The following is a 20,012-nucleotide window of genomic DNA, read 5'->3' as shown; positions in this document are numbered from 1 at the left end:
TTTCTCAGCTGACTGCAGATTACTGAAGTTTGCCTTTAACCGACTTTTCCAGTTGTTGGAGAGTTGTCAGGTAGGTTGTACATTTATAGTCTGAGAATAGTCTAGGTCGTCCAGGAGACGTTATCTAGACCTTCAGTCATGGCAACTGGACTTCTAGTGGTACAACTCTTCAGCCTAAAAACCGGTCTGAAGTTACTGTGCTACTGCAAGGATTAGTACAGAACACTACAGGAACCATAACAAAGTTACCATATCTAGTTTTTAGGTCGAAACGTTTCACCACACCTGTCCAGGGTGTACCCCTGCCTTTCACCCAAAGAGAGCTGGGATAGGCTCCAGCAGATCCCTGTGAGCCTGAATAGGAATAAGCAAGTATAGATAAAGGACCATTCGTACACAAAAAGGACGCAGGTTGGGCTACGTCCCCCTCAGCCTGCCCCTGCTCTCGGCCGCCGTACGTTCCTGTGACCAACTCGTGGAGGCGGGGCTTGTATCAGTCAATGCTCGCTGCTGATTGGTCAGATCGTAGGAAAGGGGCGGTGACGGAGGGGAATTCCCCGCTAATCCGCTCTAACAAATATTACGTTTCGCGGCCGCTGTCACTCATTCTCCTCTATGCTCCTGGTTCTGTGAGACGGTGACCTGTGCTACAGTCCACACTGAGAGAGTGTGTGTGCCTGCATCATGAATGGTGAGTAGCAGCGTCTTTGTTCCCTCCTAATAACAGCGGTGTCGGCTAAGACAGGACGTTGTAAACATTAACAGAGCATCTTCTGACACAGTAGTAACATCGTGTGTTATTACAAATATTTGAAGCCCAGGAATAAAACAGCACCGCTGCTGCTTCATTGAAAAGTCAAACGGTTTTTGGCACTTCTGCTTAAAAACATAGTGAAACTTCCTTAAGACTGTCATTGTTGTCGGAGCCAGTGTCAGGCACTACAGGGCAGCTTTAGCACGACGTACGGAGCGCTACCGTCACTAAACCAGACTGACTGAAGTGATATCTATGCCTTTATATCCAATGAACATGTATTTGCCTAATTTGTTCCTATATGTTACATTTCCCTCTCAGTTCTTATGCCCGCCATGCTTGTGGACGATCCGCACCTAAGTAAGTACATTTTAATAGTTCTGAGCTGTCTCCACTAGTCAAACTTGATATATGTGCCAAAAATAACTGAATGTCTTGCTGTCATTTCACTTCCTCATTTTCTTTTTTCTTTTTTTTTTTAGCTTTTTTCTGACGTGTGTGTATGTATATGTATGTGTGAGTCTGTGTGTGTGCGTGAGAGAGAGAGAGAGAGCTATATGAGCTTTATAATCATCACTTTTATGAGTTTTTGATGTGAGTCTGTAAGTTGTGTTACAAATGGATATGTGTGAGAGCTTTATCAGCATTCAGTTCTGTTTTTGCTGAAGTAGCGGCAAAAAGAGGAAGGTGGGACACAGCTGAGGATCACTTTTTGCTGCTGTGCTGCAAACTTCCATTTCTTAATTATCTCAGAAATGTAGCTTGACTTGTTTCATGGGCGTATGTAGCATCTGCGTGCGTGTGCACTATGCTTTGGTCGCTCAGATGTCATGTCCACAAACAATATTTCTGTGTTGTTAAATCACTGGAAAGACTGCAGAGCAAAGGCAGAAACACTTCCTGGATCAGTTCTAGTTCCTCTCTCAAACAGGGGCAGCTTTTGGTTCAGAGGTGTAATGACAAACTCTGCGTCCTTCTTAGTAAACTGATTAGTTGATTTACAGCAAAAACTGAAAGATCTGTAAACACCCAGGATAAATATAATGTTTAATTAATATGTGAGCAACTGTTTCTGTAAGAAATGTACATCTGTATGCTGTTGCCTACATTTAGCCACCATATGTAGAATAATTCTAAATGAATTAGTTAAAGTAAGATGCCGAATGAAGGAATGGAGGCTGTTGTGATCTCATGAGTTATACATAAATACGTAGGTAATTAGAAAGGGATGTACGCACCATCAGCCCTTTGAAAACAAAAAGGGGAAATGAAGAAAAACTGTGAAGAAAGATTGAATCAGTGGCTGAAAATATCAAGATGGGGCATTTTTAATTTTTTACAGAAAACTACTGTAACAAACAGCAGCGAATTCTGCCTGGTCTGTGTACAGATTCAGCTTTGCTCTGCTTTGTCATCAATTCTCTGTATACACTTCGCTCTCCAGATCTCTTCACTGACTGTTTTTGTCATCTGTGCTCTCTAGTGGCTGATCCTGCGATCCAGATCTTTGAACAGCCTAAGCAGAGGGGAATGCGCTTCAGGTACAAGTGTGAGGGTCGCTCAGCTGGCAGCATCCCTGGTGAGAAAAGCTCTGACAACAACAGGACCTACCCCAGTGTGCAGGTGAGCCAGCTCAACCTTTCCTCAACTGCAAAGATTTAACATGTATATTTGTACATAAAAACACATCTTGGCACCTCCTCTCACCTCTGCATGAGTATTTCTATACAGGCATTAGCATCAGTGTGTATAGTGAATGTAGTAACCTCCTCTTCTTTCTCTGCAGATCCTGAATTACTCTGGTAAGGGGAAGGTACGTGTTTACTTGGTGACGAAAAATGAACCGTACCGACCGCATCCACATGACCTGGTGGGCAAGGACTGCAAAGACGGATTCTACGAGGCCGAGTTTGGTCCAGACCGCAGAGTGATTGCGTGAGTCCTCCTCCCACTGTCACCTCTGTCCAAGAATTCACCGACTTCTCTGTCACTGTCATCATCAGAGTTATTATCCCCTTAGTCTCAGTTTTAATCAGCATGCTGTGTTCAAAATAAGTAAACACACTCACACCACAGTGTAATCAATTTGCTCTCTATTAACTGTATGTCATGTTTCACTTGGTGGTTACAGAAAATACCCAGTGTAAATTGGTGACCTCTCAGATACAGAGGAAGAAACTCATACAGCAAATAAACACACACACACAAACACAGAGCATAGTTGTCAAACCATGTCTGTGATGAAGATGGCAAGATGGGGATTCCCCAAGTGACATCACCCATTTTTGCTGTGTGTTAGACAAAGAAAAAGTGTGTATGTGTGTGTATTCGACCATATGTGTGAGAGTTTAAATGAGTCAGTATCTTTTGGTGTGTATAATTTGCAAATCCTTCATGGTCTTCTGCAGTAGATTCAGATCAACTTAGAACTCAACTCCTATGTAAACAAATTAGGCCTGTGGACTTTGGATAAAATAGATAATGATTAAGTCATTAGTAAATAATTTGCCTGTGGTAATGCGCTTTACTAGCCAAGCTAGATGGGTGAGAATAATGGCATCATCGCTTTGACCTTTACATGCAGTATGACACACAATAACATACTTTTTAGCTCATGCCTCACTCATGTCTGGCCCCATATGTTTTATTCTTATTAGCTTGTTGCAGTAATGTCAGTCTCTCATTACATTGTTGTGTTATAACTGGCAGTTTCCAGAATCTGGGCATCCAGTGTGTGAGGAGAAGGGAAGTGAAAGATGCGATCTTACAGAGGATTACCAGAGGGATCAACCCTTTCAGTGGTGAGTCTTCCTGCTCCAAATTTCCATATGCATATCTCTTTCATGGAGAATACGTTCACACTCACTGCAGTTTAGCACTGACAGAGATGGGTTCACTTTACTGGTGTCAACAACTAACATGAAAAGACCCAAACTAACAATGAATTGGTTATACAACAATTATTTTGAGTATCCACTTTCATATACATCATATGCCTCTTTGCCATATTCATTGTTGTTGTTGTCCAAAAACTATAGCTACACTGGATGGCATATGCTTCTTTATCACTATGAACACACACATTTTATTTTAGCTCAGATAAACACACACGCAGTTTTGGTACCTAAACCTAAATGTTCACTTGAAGTGAAATGTGTATCCCTTGTGCCACTAAAAACAGTCTCCTGTTTTAATAACATTTGTTGGTGAGCCTTAACTTTACATTTGTGAGTATTTTCAGTAGGAACCAACTGGCTTGGGGCAGAAAGTCAGAAAATGCTGAGAGGCAGACTATAGCATTTTTAGCTTGGGTCTTGTTTGCTGAGTGAGACAAGAATTCATAAGCATTAAAATACACCCTTGCTTGGTCAGTGTACTCGGTGTTTTAGATTGCTGCTGCAGTGTAGCAAACATTAATGAGCTAATTTGCTGATTTATGACTCCACTTTTACTTTTTAAACAACATATACTGAAAATTTTCTTTCAGCATATCTGTTGGTATTCTGTTTATATGCTGATGCAATTATAGGGTGGTCTGTTACTGTGGTTACTTTTCCTGCTGTTGTTACTGTTAAACAGGTTCAAAACATTTCAAAAGAATTGTTTTCAAATGCTGGTTGACCCAGTTCTCATGCAGTTGAGAAGATTTTCCTAACATCAAGTCAAAAATCCGCTCTTTGAACACAGCACTATCTACAGTAATGCCATTTCCTCTAAGCGCTTTCATTCTGCGGTCCTCCGATGCAGACAGACAGTGGTTCTCATGTACAAACAGGCGTTGAGCTACTTCCCCATTCTTGGTTACAGTTGCTCAATTCAGCACAGTGCAGGATGCCACGTGAGAGCTGGGAATGCAGGATTCATTAAAAGGGGGAGGGTGGACTAAGGGGGTTCCCCAGCTCTCAGAGATGATAAAAGGAGGGTATAGTGCTTTACAGTCTGTCTGTATAACCATGCACTTTCTGTTTTTGAAGCATATAAGATATGAAACATTATCATATGTTTTTAAAACTGTGGTAGGCAAATTTGCATGTTGGCAAATTCAAGTAGTGAACATATGTATCTGCAATTTGCTCTTATGATTTGACTTATTACTTTCTTACTTGCACTGTCTGCAGAGTCTCACAGACTGATAGGGCAAGTGACTTAACAACAGCATGAAACAAATGGTAAATGTTAATACAAATGGTTTCAATGCGATTTGAAACCCTAACCGTAGCTGGCATTTTTAGTCTTTTACTATTGACCAAGCTTCATCATATATGACCACATCTCTATTCCTTTACCTGCTTGATAGCGTCACAGTTGAGGAGCTAAAATGGAAGCTCTTAGAAGCTGGAGACATAAGATTGCAGTAGTCATCTCTGACAGTGCAAATGTTGCTGCTATTATCCAAAAAATGATAATGGATATTATAGTCAGTGTGTGATTCTTGTGGTCTATGGTGAATATTTATAAGCTTACGCATACCTTCCAAAGCCAGCTGCTTGATTTAGTGGCTGTAAGGAGATAAAAAAGTAGCATTTCTATATCTAAATGAGCAACAAATACCATATGGCACATTCATATTTTCATATTGCCATCCTCCGTCTTCTGAGTATACATCTTTCTACATGTTTTAATAGAACAGTGAGGCTTACAGAAAGATATTAACTTCTATAGATGGGAAAAGCTGTGAAAATGTAGATAGCATGACAGAATTCAGTTGTTTTTCTTTTTAAAGGAGTATTATTTTGCATCTTTATCTAAAAGTGAGTGTAGGGAATTTAGAGATGACTAGACAACCTGAGCTTTGACTTCTCATATGGCTGAAAACATATCACTTTGAAAGTCATTTTGAATTTATATTTTCAGTATTTTGACACTGATCACATTTAATGAAATGGTGCCAGTGGTCTGGTTGCAGCACAGCACCATAGGCACTAGTTGCTACAGACTGTGGATGTCTTTTTCACATGGTTCAACCCTTCCCCACTCTTCAGCTCACTTCTGCTGTGAAACTCAGCTGCTTCCTGTGTTGGGGAAAGATATATACCCCCCCTTCAGCCCCAGCACACTCGCACAGCCACCTTTATAGACATGTACAAACCCTTTACTTCATGTATGTGAAGCACTGTTTGGCCCTGCTGTTTATGGGATATCTATGACCTAATGAAATAATAGAGGGGATGAGGTCACTGTTTTGCTGAAAACCTTAGTTGTGTGAGTGACGACACAGTAAATACCGCCTGTGACGTAGTAATATGTTTCAGTATTAGTAATCCCTCACATGTCACAGTGGTGGGGTGGTGTGCCTGGTATGTTTACTCTGTTCACATTTTTAAGCTTTAATAACTAATTTTAACAATTAATTTTGAGATGCTCATAAGAATTTCTTTGGTGTATTATCACCACTGGTCCTGTGTGTGTCTTTGCCTTACTGAACAGAACTAAGATGCTGGAAGTGTTTTTTCCTTTGGCTTTTTCTCTTTCAGTCATTTAACTTTACCAGGACACTAGTGCTGTATTTCTGTTGGAACTATTTTCTGTCATGTTTGTGCCTTAAAGCAATTTCCCTGCGTGCTATAAAGCAAATGGGCAGATTTCCGAGATGGTTTTAGCTGTCATCTGTGGAACTTTAAAATGTTAAAATGCCACACGATGTAGTTTTGTTGTATGGTGAATGTATGCATGTGATCTAATTTACATGATTCTGGCGTCAGTGTCTCAGCCTGAATAAGATGCACAAACTAAATGTTGCATTTCATGAGACCTGATGAAATTGTGAGTCATGCAGTGGAGACACTGTTTGTGGTGAGGGTTGGCACCTACCTCCCCTTCTTTCTCACTCTCACACTGCTCCCACATTCATTATAACCGCCTACCACCCACCTCGACCCCTCCACCCCCCCTCTCATTCCCCCACACACCATCACTGTCCCCGTCATCACCACAACCAATGACCTTGTCCCTCTGCAGCTGCAGCTTCATGCAGCCAGGTTGTTCAGTGACTCTGGGCCTGGTTTCTTTCCACTCATCATTAGTTTTAAATACAACCCACTTTCCTGCCCCTGTCCAGCATGTGCCGCAAACACTCACAGAATATAGTAGACTTTCAGACGAGCTTAGCATGTTCCATCAGTATTTGTTGCAACAGTTCCGCTTTCATACACAAGCAAGTCTTCATTTCTCCCTCCTTCAGTTTCTCCACTGTGTGTCTATTTCTGCCACCTACAGAAGACAAACATGATGACCAAACAGAAATCTGAAATCTGAGCAGAACTGAATGCAACACTTTATTTGTGCAAAGACTGTTTAACTCGTTGATTTGGTTGTTGTTGTTGCTGCCACCTGTTATGGCCTGCCATAATGATTTGGTATATTAGTGAAATAGGCTGTCAAACAAAGTGTGAAAACTATAGACAGTGATTCATAGGAACTGCAACAAGTGGTTGCTAAGTGCTTAATTGCTCTTTATTTCAATGTCATAAAGAGATCATAATCTCATGCTGTTAATAATAATTGGAAAATGAATACATTTGATACTTATTATTTTCTTGTAATAAAATTATGTATCAAATATAATGTTATGCATTTCAATATAAATCCAGCAAATCCAGTCAGGTAGGCATTACAGTATATGATTTGTACCTGCCTGTCAGGTTTTGTGTGGATTAAACAGATACCACTGTAAATGAGTGAGTTTCAGAGGAGCTGTTAAACTAGCTGTTTGCTGTATGCAATAATATAGAATATATTATGACTGAAACTGATACCTAATATCACAACTTGTGAACAGTGCTTGAAACTTCATGTTGACGCCAGACAGCTTTGTCTTGTGTGTTCTGTCACTTCTTAGTAAAAATCCTTGAGGAGACTTGGAAAAAGCTAAACTTATTAAAGACATATTAGCAGCTTTTTTGCTCTTTTGCTTCATTTATTAACTCTACAGCATGCAAGGCACAAATTTGATGACTCCTGACTAAGCAAACTCAGAACAGACTTGCAATTGTACTTATGACCCATGAGTTCACTTGGATGTGAGCTTTGAGATGTGGTGCCAACAGTGCATGCAGAGACAGAGCAGGATAAATACTGGCTGTCTGCGCTGAACATCCAGTGACACATTGAGTAAGGATGAGGAGTTTCCCTCCATCTCGTATGTAAGTGCGCTGCAGTGTTTCTGTCAGGATTATTAGTATGGAATGTTTGTAGAAACAAATTCTGGTGTTAACGCTGTTTTGACTAATAGCATTTTGAAAATTTGGTGAGAAGCACAGAACCTGTGAAACAAAGCTTAAGATTTGACTTTCGCTCTTGTTTCACCACTTTCACACACGTCAGGAGTCACTATGGTCACTCGTGCAGGGAGTCTCATCTCTTGCCTCTGTGTATTGTGCAGACACAGGCACACACTTCTTTCCACACTGAGGTGACGTTGCCGAGCGTCACCGTAGCGACAAGGTGTAGGCGGGGATGGCCTTGTCTAGAGCAGGATAGATAGAAATTGAGAGATGGAGGAAGAGACAGTAGGCAGATGTGAAAGCCGGTGTGTGCGTGCGTGTCAGTGTCAGTGTGTGGGTGTCTCTCTGTAAAAACTCTCCCTATAAGGTGTGTTTGTATGTTGCCTTTGAGGGTGGGATGTGTGACGTGCGAATGTGTATGTATGTGTGTGTGTGTGTGTGCAGATGAGAATGTAGGCTGGGGACGCTTCAGAAAGATGTCTTATCTGTGACGTGTTTATGTTGATCCAAAGTTGAGGTTTTGGGGACAGCCTACAGATGAACTGACAGAACATTAACAATTATCTACAGTTTCTAAATTTCTATGTATTTAGCATGTTTATTTTATGTCATGCATTTTTAGTACACCGTATTTTTGACCAATTGGTTTTCTTATACTGTAACTGTATTATGTATCATGCAATTTTTGCATTGTTACATTGTTGTTGTTATGTCTTTTGATAGTGAATGTGGTGGAGAGTTAACATCCTCAAATATAAACCAGGTTTAACCACCGTTTGAATATTGTGTAATAGGTTTTTAAAGAGTTATTTTATTCAAATGACATTTAAAAGACATCTTTCCCCTCTATCTTTATCATGTTGATATCATGTTGTACTGTGAAATAGACACATTTCTTGGACATTTTAAGGTGGTCAAAGCAAAAAAAACTCCCATGTGCGTTTTCAGAAACAGTCTCTTGGTTATCCTAGATAATTCGCAGATGGTGCTGTTACTGTATACGTACTCAATACCTGAAGTATAAATTTGAGGTATTACTCCACTATAATCCAGAAGAAATACTGTACATTTAATTCAACTACATTAATTTGGAAGCTTTAGATAGCGGTCCCCTTACAGAATCAAATTTTACATACAAGCCATGTGAGCAGATATGAACAGTATGTTAAAACAAATTCACATTAGCTCCACTTTAACTAACAACTGTAAAATATTGCTTCCATATTACCACACCAAAAATAATTATGATCCAGTATAGTAGTATAAAAATTAGATATTTGCATTAAAAGTACAATGCCTTGAATAAGTTTTTTTTTTTTTTCCATCTATATCTGTGATATTGATGCCTGTTTCTGTGTCTGTGTGTGACCTCAGTGCCACATGAGCAACTGCTGCAGACAGAGGAGTACGACCTGAACGTGGTTCGCCTGTGCATCCAGGTTTTCCTGCTGGACGAGAACGGCCACTACACCCGTGCACTCAACCCCATTGTGACCAACCCCATCTATGACAACAGTGAGTGGAAGAGCTCTGTGTGTGCCAACTGCATTCATGCTGACGTCAAGTTACGCAATTACAAGGGATGAGAACATAATAAAATCTCTCTTAATTTAATACAGTCTGCCTGGAAGCAGGTGTGTCACCTGACAATTGAATGCACTGCAGATTCCAAGAATGATGATTTAACATTATGTATGAATGTAAATGGCATGTCATTTTGTACCTATACCTAGGTAGGTCCTCCTTATTAAAGGTAATGACAACACTATGCAGGAATTGAGTTTCTCAATTAGCATCCCTGCAGCTGCATTGCCTTTGTACATAAGTGTTTGTTGCAAGACCTGTGTACGTGTGTCCACTTTCAAGTGTTGCACTTAGTGAACTAGCTCAGTGTTCCTCACACACACTGAGAAAGGGGAAGTTCTTTATACACACACTAACCCTCAAACAACACTGTTACCATGGAGCACTTCCTCTTCTGACAACTGCATGTGACATGTGACTCAACCTGGTGAGGTAAAAAAAAAAAGCGTAAATTCAGAGTGTTCTTTCTTTCTAAACTAAAGCAGCCAATGAAGCACTCGGTGACCAGATTCAGTTTTTCAGGGCAGTACATCAGTAGACCAAGTCATGGCAGATTCAGATGTTCAAATCTTCTTCATCAGATTTGTTGCATCTGTTGGGTTGCACAGTTAAAGCTTTTTTTTCTGCACCAACAGGGGCCCCAAACACAGCAGAGCTGAGGATCTGTCGTGTCAACAGGAACAGTGGCAGCGTTAAGGGTGGGGATGAGATCTTCTTACTGTGCGACAAAGTACAGAAAGGTACTTACTATCAATGCTCTGTAGACCTTTTGCAATGAACAAATAACAGTGTATTATTTTACACATTCATCACAGTATTTGTTTTTCATCTAGCTTGCGTCTGTTTTCTCTTCATTCATCTTCATTTAATCCACTTTGCTTTCCTTAGCCATAGCACCCATCTTTTTATATGAACATTCAGTTTTCCATTCCTGTCATCCCTTCATCCCTCTTTCCTCCAGATGACATTGAGGTAAGATTCTTCTCCTCTGATGGCTGGGAGGCCAAAGGCTCCTTCTCCCAGGCCGATGTTCATCGCCAAGTAGCCATCGTCTTCAAGACACCACCCTACTATAATACCTCCATAACAGAGTCAGTCACTGTGCACATGCAGTTGCGACGGCCTTCCGATCAGGAAGTCAGTGAACCGATGGATTTCAGATATCTTCCTGACGACAAAGGTGAACTACAATTACCTTTTTCTGTGACCAGTACATTCAAACTAATAGCATTCTTCTGTGTCCAGCTGTAGTCTCCGGGAAGAGGAGCCTAGTTCCAAGTTAGATTCAGATGATTTATGTGAACATTTTCTGTGTACTATAGATCCTTATGGCTACAATGAGAAAAAGCGCAGAAGAGAGCATTTGATGAAGATATCGGCATTGTCGGGTAAGAGAAACAGTGCTGTATGAAAAGTAAAGCCTGTCTGATATCGGTATACATGTATGTTGTAACGAGGTTTCTGCCTTTCTTTAGGTGGTCCTTTTGTTGGTCTGGCCATGAACAGGCCAAAGGCGGTGCCACAGAGTACCATGAGTTCCATGCGGAAAGGTGATTGGTTTTATTTGATTTTTCTGAAATAACAAGGATTAGATATCAAGATGAATGCAGTATGTAATTCAATATCAAGATAATATAGCCCAACTGTCACACTAAAGTTCATTATATGTATTCCAGACCTAAATAGCATGTACCTGAGGCAGCAACCTACACCTACAATGCAGCAGCCAGTATACAACCAGCCCTACCAACCAGGCACTCAGAATGTAATGATGACAGCACAGGCTCCAAATTTACAAATCAGTCATCCATGGGTAAATCCCAACCCAGCGCTTTCAATGGACACAGTCACCATAAATCCATCTGCTACCATAAGCAATCTGTCCCGTCCTAACAGCAGCAGACAGCAGCAGCCCAGCCGTGTATCTGCTTACCCCCACAGACTGGAGAACAACAGCTGTGAGAATAACACCCTCCCTCAGCTCTCCATGAGGGACCTGCAGTGCTTGGATACAGTGTCCCAGGCCCCTGTAATGAGCCAGTCACAGCCAGAGTCACAGCCGCTCTTTCATGTGCAGCACCAAAGGGATGAGCTAGTTGCTGAGAACCGGGCCCAGAACCACATAGTCAACCAGAATCACAACCTCCAGACTGTGTGGGCCAATTTCAATACCCTCAGTCCAGTCCAAAATACCTTTAATGGATCAGTACCTGGAGGTGGAGGGGGGTCACAAGGGCTGGGTTCTTTCCCCTTCCTGGAGGGGATGGAAGGAGATGATTTTCTGAAAGGCCTGGTGGGAGGAGGGTCCCAGTCTGGCTTCCAGCTGAAGCAGGAACCCCAGATGACAGTGGGACAAGAGACCCATGTTTCTGTCATGCAATCTCCAAGGGAAAGCCAAGGAAATACTTACACAAACTTGCTCCCTCGTCCTATGAGCAATGGCACCAACATGGATCCACTGAGGCATGACAGCAGCGGCAGGACCCAGCCTCTTAAAAGTCTTCAGAATCCTTACTTAAACAATGGTATGGCCTCAGAAGAACACTTTGCAGATTTGACTGAATGGGTCAAAGCCACTCGGCAAAGTGACTGAAGGAAGTGACATTTTTGGTATTAAGAAATACCAAAGAAGTGCTTCAGTCTTGTTTCGCCTTACCAAACCTTGCTTTGTTCAAGATTGGTATACACCAGAATACTGTAGAGCTCCACCCCAACCATTAAAAACTCTGACGTGTTGTCAGTGTTGTCCAGCTACTGGTAACCACCAAACTAATTAATAAGTCTGAACTTCCGGGAGTTCACGTGCCTTCTGCAAGCCTAAGACCTGTTAGAGGATGAACCCTGCCCTAGATTGTAATGATGATGAGGATCTCATCAAATGACACTGTAGCCAGATGATGCTTCAAAGCCAAAGTTAGATTTCTGAAGAAGTGAATGTACTTATTTCTTTCTTTGTCTTCTTCTTCAGGTAAAGTTGGATTCAGTTTAAACGTACTGTATAATAATGAATGTTTTGTGGAGGTGGATTTTGGGGGGATTTTGAAAGAGCAGAAGAAATGTTATATTATCATGGGTTTACCTTCTATTGCTTTGTAAAATATTCATAAATGTTACACCTGTCAATTACGGTTTGTCACTTTTATATTGCTGTTTTATCAGAGTATTTGTTGTTAGGCACCCTCTGTATATACATGTTAGCCATAGTTGAGAGTGAAAGCAATAACTGTGCTGAAACACTCAAGAACTGGCAAGGTACTGAAATTTCCATTGAGGAAGTGGGAGGAAACACATTCAGTGGTGTCGTTCCTTTGTAATGACTATGTCATAACAATGATCACATGTGTTAATCAAGAGTTCTCAGAGCATTTCTACAGATTTTATCATTTATCACTTAATTTGTTTGGCTCTTGGTTACGCTCAGTGACAGAAAGCGCCTTGCATGGGGCACACGGCTGATTCATGCAGGACATCTGCAGCCCAGCTCAGCGTAACATGTTTTCTTACTTGTATGCCTTCCAGGAGTTGTACTGGTCTTAAATGAAAATAAGATTTACTATTTTTGTTTGTTTTTCTACATAATAAATTCTTAATAAATTTGTCCTTTTCCACATTTTTTGTCATTTTGTATTGTATTTGTACAAACAGAACCAGAACTTTCAAACAAACTTTGAAGTCATAATGCATGAACAGGAGAAGAAGGCCTTATTTTCTATGAAATTAATATTATATATTATTTGAAAACTACATGTGAAGCAATAAACTACAGAAGGTTTATTATAATAAATTTGTTGAAATGACACTGACCACAGTCAATCAGAAACATGACTAAAGTCAAAACGTCAATTTAGCCCGGATGGACAGATGTATGTGAAAATCACCGTGTGAGACAAAACTCCCAGAATAAAAAATAAAATTATCTCACAGACAGGAGTTTAGGGAGTGTGTGGCATATGGCAGATAGCTCTGGCCATCAGGTGTGGTCAAATACACAGAGAATGAGTTGAAAGCCTGATAACAAACATGTCTTGACACTCACATGCTTTATGTCTCAACAAGTGATGACTAGACTGAGACATATGACTTTGCACTTTTAGTTTCAACTCTACGGAGCCTATCCTCCTCATGCGTTTATTCAAGATCAATACAGTTTCTTCCCTTTCTGAGATCAGTCACACAAAATAACAGCAAAAATCCTAGACTGAACTTGAAATCTGAGTAAGGTGGACAGTGAACCCTGCTCCAGTGGCCTGATCGAAACCTGTTACTTTCATATTCAGATACTGTAATACTGTGTCAGACACTGTAATAGTGCTGCTGCTTATTTACATCACTTTTAAGTCTTTTTAACATACCTAGACCAGCGCACCCAGTTTAAGCTCACATTACTTTCATTTCTCAGTAGAGGCAATAGAGGAATACACACTTTTTAAAATATTTAATACAATTGATTCAATAATGTAATAAAAATATTCAAAATATTTTTTAAATATTTTACATTATTACTTTTATTTTTTACTAGTTTTTGTCCAGGATATGGTCAAAGTCACTTATTGCTCAATAAAGGAAAAGTGGCTATAATTACAGTCACTACTGTTGAACAATGTCCATTGAGTAAGTGGATGCAGTATTTGTCCTTTTAAAGTTCCAGGTTGCTATTAAAAAGCCAATCTTCTGTATAGTTTTCTTTTCAGTTTATGAGTTCAGACACCTACACATCATCATAGATTCATCAAACATTATGTCTTACAGCCAGAAAAATTAAAAGTCAGAATAATTGCTTTCTTTTTCTATATTCGATATTAGTTTTTATACAGTTTGTAATTGTTCGAACTGAATAAATGCAGACATGTTTGCTGAATAACAGCTCAGTGTTTAGTGCTGTTTAGGCCCTGTTTCTGTTAAGTTCTTGGTGAACTGCTCATGTAGTTCTGTAGATGAGTATCTTCTTCATATGATCGTTGGTAGATATTGGCCTAATAGTGCTCTAGAGATCCTCCTTTTAGTTCCTATCAATTCATCTTCTTATGTCACACTGCGACCAATTGACCTTTTGCCTTTGTTATGACTTTTTGTTTGTGTACAGTACTGGTCACCAAAATGAATGAATGATTTGCACATATTTTTGCATCAAATGAAGTGCCACTCTAACATGTGAAATCAATCATGACCTCAGTGTTTCAATAATCTTGTGCTAAGAATAAGAGAAATGTCTAGTGAATATCTATGTAAAAGAATTTACTCTGTGGCACTTCAATAGGACTGTCACTGTCATGATGCATTTGTTAGCACAAAAGCTGGACCTCAGCATGTGCAATGTTTTTCTTTTGCTTGTTTTTATTTTGTTTTTATTTTGTGCTTTTTTTTATTGTGTCAACTGCACTTTAAAATGTTATAGGTTGTACTATTTTATTTATTCTTTTGTAGATTTTTTTTCTTAACAGGACATTTTCCCAAAGAACTATAAAGTAGGTCTTGATTTTTAGTATATACAAAGTCGAAGACATCTGAAGATATCTGTGTTTTACGGTTCATTTTAATAAATCATTTCTTTCTAATAGTTTAATCAGAAATGGGCTCTAAAACTTATTCCAATATGGAGAGGTGCTGTCAAAGTTTGCAGTGAGCCAGACAGGCAGGAGTGCAGAGATATTCGCTTTCTAAGTCTCGCCCTTGTAACCAATCTGAGAAGTCAGGGGTGAGAGCTCATCGAGGTCAATCAATACGTGAATGAACTTCTGGGCTGTGTCTGAAATCGATTCCTCATTTGCTCATTCATTACTTCCTATATAATAGTAAATTAAAAATAGTAATTAGTAGATTAGACTCAACAAGGATTGATCACTAACAGCTTATGCCAGTGCAATGGCACCATTTTCAGAATGTGCATTTTGTAGATGTAAGAGACCTTTCTCTGTTTTATTGTCAAAGTATGACATACTTTTTTACTTTGAATCACACAGACAATATCATCGATTTGAGGAGCACGAATATAAAAACATATTTTTGTAACGTTAATGTAAAGTTTCATATTTACATCAGTGACGTTCACATTTTCATCACAGTTAACCGATGAATTTTGTTTGGATGAGAAATCAACATTTTGATTCTAATCTTGTTTCTTGAAAAATTCTGCATTTGCTATCGCCAAGGTACTTTACAAGCACTGTATCCTGAAACGTCATTACCAAGGAACCCAGGATGTGCTACACAGGAGATGTTTGTTTTCTCTTGTATTGGGAGACTGAGGTGAAATGTCTTCCTTCCTGTCTCGTGGTAAGGAACCACAGTGAACCATGAGTTAACCTCAGCACACAGGATACTGTCAACAATCTGCTCACAGGCTTTTGGTTTTGATTCACTGGCCCCACCTCATTTGCAGAATACATTTGTTTTTGTTATGATATTTAACTTAAATGACGTTAGCCCTGCACAGTAGTTGTACATTTTTCTACGCAACATTAAACATGATAGTCTTATCGCTGCACAGTTTAGCAAATTCTGGTCGGAACTCCCCAAAAACCTAAAAATCACACCATTTGAGGAATTATAATCTTATGAAGTTTAGATTATTTGCATTCCAGTAAACTATTCCCACCTCTAGGAAGCATGGAACCATCTCACCACTCCTTTAAATCATGTTTTTGGCCACCGATCATACATCCCATCACTCTTCATTTACCTTTTAATTTTCTGGTCTGAGAATTGTGTTAAATTCACCAACTAGTCAACCTATTTTTAAAGTGGGAACATAGCACCCAGTGGGTTCATTAGAGTTAGTTTGCTATGGTTGGAAACGGTATTGAACAGTGAGTATGAACCAAAAGAGTAAAGTTATGTCTGCAAAACTGAAACGATGAGCTGAAAGATGCTAAAACGCTGTGTAATGCTGGTGGGGACTGAGGGTGATAATTCTGGCTTTTGGACCAGGGCTTTCAATTACTTTTTAAAGACTTTAGCCCAAGAGTAACCGAACGTTGTCTGGTTATATTCAGGTTTACTGACCCTACTATATGTGTTAAAAAAGGTTACATTATCTTTGTGCTGTGTAATCAATAAAACCAGGTGTTGCAACATTAAATCCACTTTATTGGGTAAATATTAAGTGAAATGTCCTCAGAAAGACTGATGAAATCATTTTTCAACAGATAGGATATTTCACTTCTCCAATGAACTGCAGTAGTATTATGGTTTGGCAGAAAGTACAAATTGAAGTACAAACACAGCATGATTGTTGGTGCACATGCACACACATTGTGTTGTGTCTGTGTGTCTCTAAATTGCACTAGACACTCTTAGAGACTCGCTAGACACTTGCAGTGTGTCTCTTTCTATATTTCCTAACCAGGTCCAGGAAAAGGCAAGCGAGACCTGTTTAGCCACCTATTTCCAGTAATGCCCCTCCTTTGCTTCTCTGTCTCCTCCCCTTACCCCCCTTCACACACACACTATCCACACCCTCTTCCTTTCAAAGCTCAAAAACCCTGTCTCACTGCACATGGCTGCTAACAATACCAGCATCCGGTCACACTCCACCTTAATGAATGTGCCATTATCTCATAAATCTAGGTTGAGCTGGTTTGTATTTAAATGTATTCTAATCGCACACATTATATTGTGTATATTTCTTCTTATTGGTATTGTTATTGTTATTGTTATTGTTAACAGCTGCTGCTGTTGTAGCTAGAAAGGCTCATGCAAGACCTGACTCATGTTTCAGAGCAGGGAAAATATGAACGTTGAACCAGATCAGTGTACCCAGGTGTCTCCAAGGTTCAATAGATATTTGGGGCCCCGCTGTTTCTAGAGGTCCTGTTCTATGGCTAGTGGCTCAGGTGAGTAGCCACTCCCTTTTAATGCGATTAATTGCATTAATTGATCAACAGCTTAATACTTGAGATTGTTATACAAAGTACACGACTCAGTGACTAAATATCATTTTAATAGAGGAAAAAAATAACATCAGATAAACAAGTTGCACTAAAGGCTACCTCGCTTACAGGTCTTTTAAATTGTCCAAAGATCTTCAATGATAGTATATGCTTTCATTCTAATAAAGCTAAGAAGCCTTGAAACGTCAGACTTCAGATCACTTTTCCTGACTTTACTGTAACATCTGCTTTTTTAACGTTACACTTGCAACTCAGATAGCACAACTTGATAATATTGCCTTTTAATGAGAACAGAAACTGTGTTATCTATTGCAGTCAGTTACTGCATTTCCTTATTTGACGGTAGCCACACAATCATGTCAACATACAGTGGCAGACATAGGGGATGAATGCATAAACTTCAACTCAGTTCTGTACCTTCCAGCAATATTTTTTCTCAGCAGTTCCACTTTTTGTATAAGCATCCATCTTCCTCTCCTGTCATGTGTTTACAGCAGTGATCACACACACACACCCCCCCCCCCCCCCCCCCCCCCCCCCCCCCCCCACACACACACGTACATACACACACACAGAGCAAGGGGGAAACAGCTTCTGTGAAAAGTGCCCACATCACTTTCAGGCCAATCCAGCGTGCTGCCCAGCAAAAATACACCACAGCCTGATAGAAACACTGGAATTTCAGCATAAGTAAAGGAATGCTGTGTTAGGTCTGGTCGAACCAGTACAGCTAAATTTGTACTGAGAAACAGAAAGAGTTTTCACAGGCATAAGGTGTCAGAGGAAACTTAGGGCTTCTTTGAACTATTCTACGGTGCCAACAGCCTTTTCTGGTTGCACTTGCATAAAGACAGAGACATACAGGGTTGCCCCAGCAACTTTTCTTTTCAGTCTCTGTGAAATGTAAAAAAATATATATATATTAATAAAGCATTTTGTCCTGAACATGTCAGGCAGCCCTTAGAGACATTACTGGTTCGAGAAACCCATGTTGGACTGCAGATAGACAGATGTCTTCTACATCCTGGTTTTAGTGATGTTTTTGCCCATTCAAACAGTAGATCAGATTATTTCTCTCAGCACGCCTAGACGTTTAAACATTCTGCCTGAGCCTTATAGTACTCCCTTTCCTTATCTTGAAGTATCTTATACTATATAACCAAAGGTATGCCTACATATTTCTATGTACTTTTAATCCAGGGTTGTTTTTTCATTATTTGATTTAGGCGTCTTAGTTGTAACTAAAGGAATAGTTCAACACTGTGGGAAATACACTTCTTGACTTATTTGCGTTGACAGAGAAAATCAAAGAGCCCAGCCCAGTACAGTGGGTACGGAAAGTATTCAGACCCCTTTAAATTTTTCACTCTTTGTGTCATTGCAGCCATTTGCCAAAATCAAAAAAGTTCATTTTATTTCTCATTAATGTACACTCAGCACCCCATCTTGACAGAAAGAAACAGAAATGTAGAAATTTTTGCAAATTTATTAAAAAAGAAAAACTGAAATATCACATGGTCATAAGTATTCAGACCCTTTGCAGTGACACTCATATTTAACTCACATGCTGTCCATTTCTTCTGATCCTCCTTGAGATGGTTCTGCTCCTTCATTGGAGTCCAGCTGTGTTTAACTAAACTGATTGGACTTGATTAGGAAAGGCACACACCTGTCTATATAAGACCTTACAGCTCACAGTGCATGTCAGAGCAAATGAGAATCATGAGGTCGAAGGAACTGCCCAAGGAGCTCAGAGACAGAACTGTGGCAAGGCACAGATCTGGCCAAGGTTACACAAGAATTTCTGCAGCACTCAAGGTTCCTAAGAGCACAGTGGCCTCCATAATCCTCAAATGGAAAAAGTTTGGGACGACCAGAACTCTTCCTAGACCTGGCCGTCCAGCCAAACTGAGCAAACGTGGGGGAAGAGCCTTGGTGAGAGAGGTAAAGAAGAACCCAAAGATCACTGTGGCTGAGCTCCAGAGATGCAGTAGGGAGATGGGAGAAAGTTCCACAAAGTCAACTATCACTGCAGCCCTCCACCAGTCGGGGCTTTATGGCAGAGTGGCCCGACGGAAACCTCTCCTCAGTGCAAGACACATGAAAGCCTGCATAGAGTTTGCCAAAAAATACATGAAGGACTCCCAGACTATGAGAAATAAGATTCTCTGGTCTGATGAGACCAAGATTGAACTTTTTGGCGTTAATTCTAAGCGGTATGTGTGGAGAAAACCAGGCACTGCTCATCACCTGCCCAATACAATCCCTACAGTGAAACATGGTGGTGGGAGCATCATGTTGTGGGGGTGTTTTTCAGCTGCAGGGACAGGACGACTGGTTGCAATTGAAGTAAAGATGAATGCGGCCAAGTACAGAGAAATCCTGGAAGAAAACCTCTTCCAGAGTGCTCAGGACCTCAGACTGGGCCGAAGGTTCACCTTTCAACAGGACAATGACCCTAAGCGCACAGCTAAAATAACAAAGGAGTGGCTTCGGAACAACTCTGTGACCGTTTTTTGACTGGCCCAGCCAGAGCCCTGACCTAAACCCAATTGAGCATCT

General features: G+C 40.2%; 1 protein-coding gene across 1 annotated transcript; it reads left to right on the top strand.

Moving 5' to 3' along the window:
• The first annotated feature begins 576 nt into the window (after positions 1-576).
• On the top strand, positions 577-13,171 carry rel (v-rel avian reticuloendotheliosis viral oncogene homolog). Its single transcript, XM_026308838.1, has 11 exons — positions 577-691; positions 1,076-1,114; positions 2,238-2,377; positions 2,541-2,689; positions 3,464-3,555; positions 9,352-9,492; positions 10,197-10,301; positions 10,523-10,741; positions 10,884-10,949; positions 11,037-11,111; positions 11,238-13,171. Exons 1-11 carry the CDS (start codon positions 685-687, stop codon positions 12,152-12,154), a joined length of 1,950 nt encoding a protein of 649 aa, XP_026164623.1. The 5' UTR covers positions 577-684; the 3' UTR covers positions 12,155-13,171.
• Positions 13,172-20,012: the final 6,841 nt, after the last annotated feature.

The sequence above is a fragment of the Mastacembelus armatus genome, chromosome 15, assembly GCF_900324485.2.
Source record: "Mastacembelus armatus chromosome 15, fMasArm1.2, whole genome shotgun sequence".
Classification (NCBI taxonomy): Eukaryota; Metazoa; Chordata; class Actinopteri; order Synbranchiformes; family Mastacembelidae; genus Mastacembelus; species Mastacembelus armatus.
This window is presented reverse-complemented; position numbering and strand designations above follow the sequence as displayed.

Coding starts and splice junctions, on each gene's coding strand:
- rel (XM_026308838.1), top strand. Junction 2,378..2,540: donor GGACCTACCCCAGTGTGCAG/GTGAGCCAGCTC, acceptor CTTTCTCTGCAG/ATCCTGAATTACTCTGGTAA. Junction 11,112..11,237: donor CATGAGTTCCATGCGGAAAG/GTGATTGGTTTT, acceptor TATGTATTCCAG/ACCTAAATAGCATGTACCTG.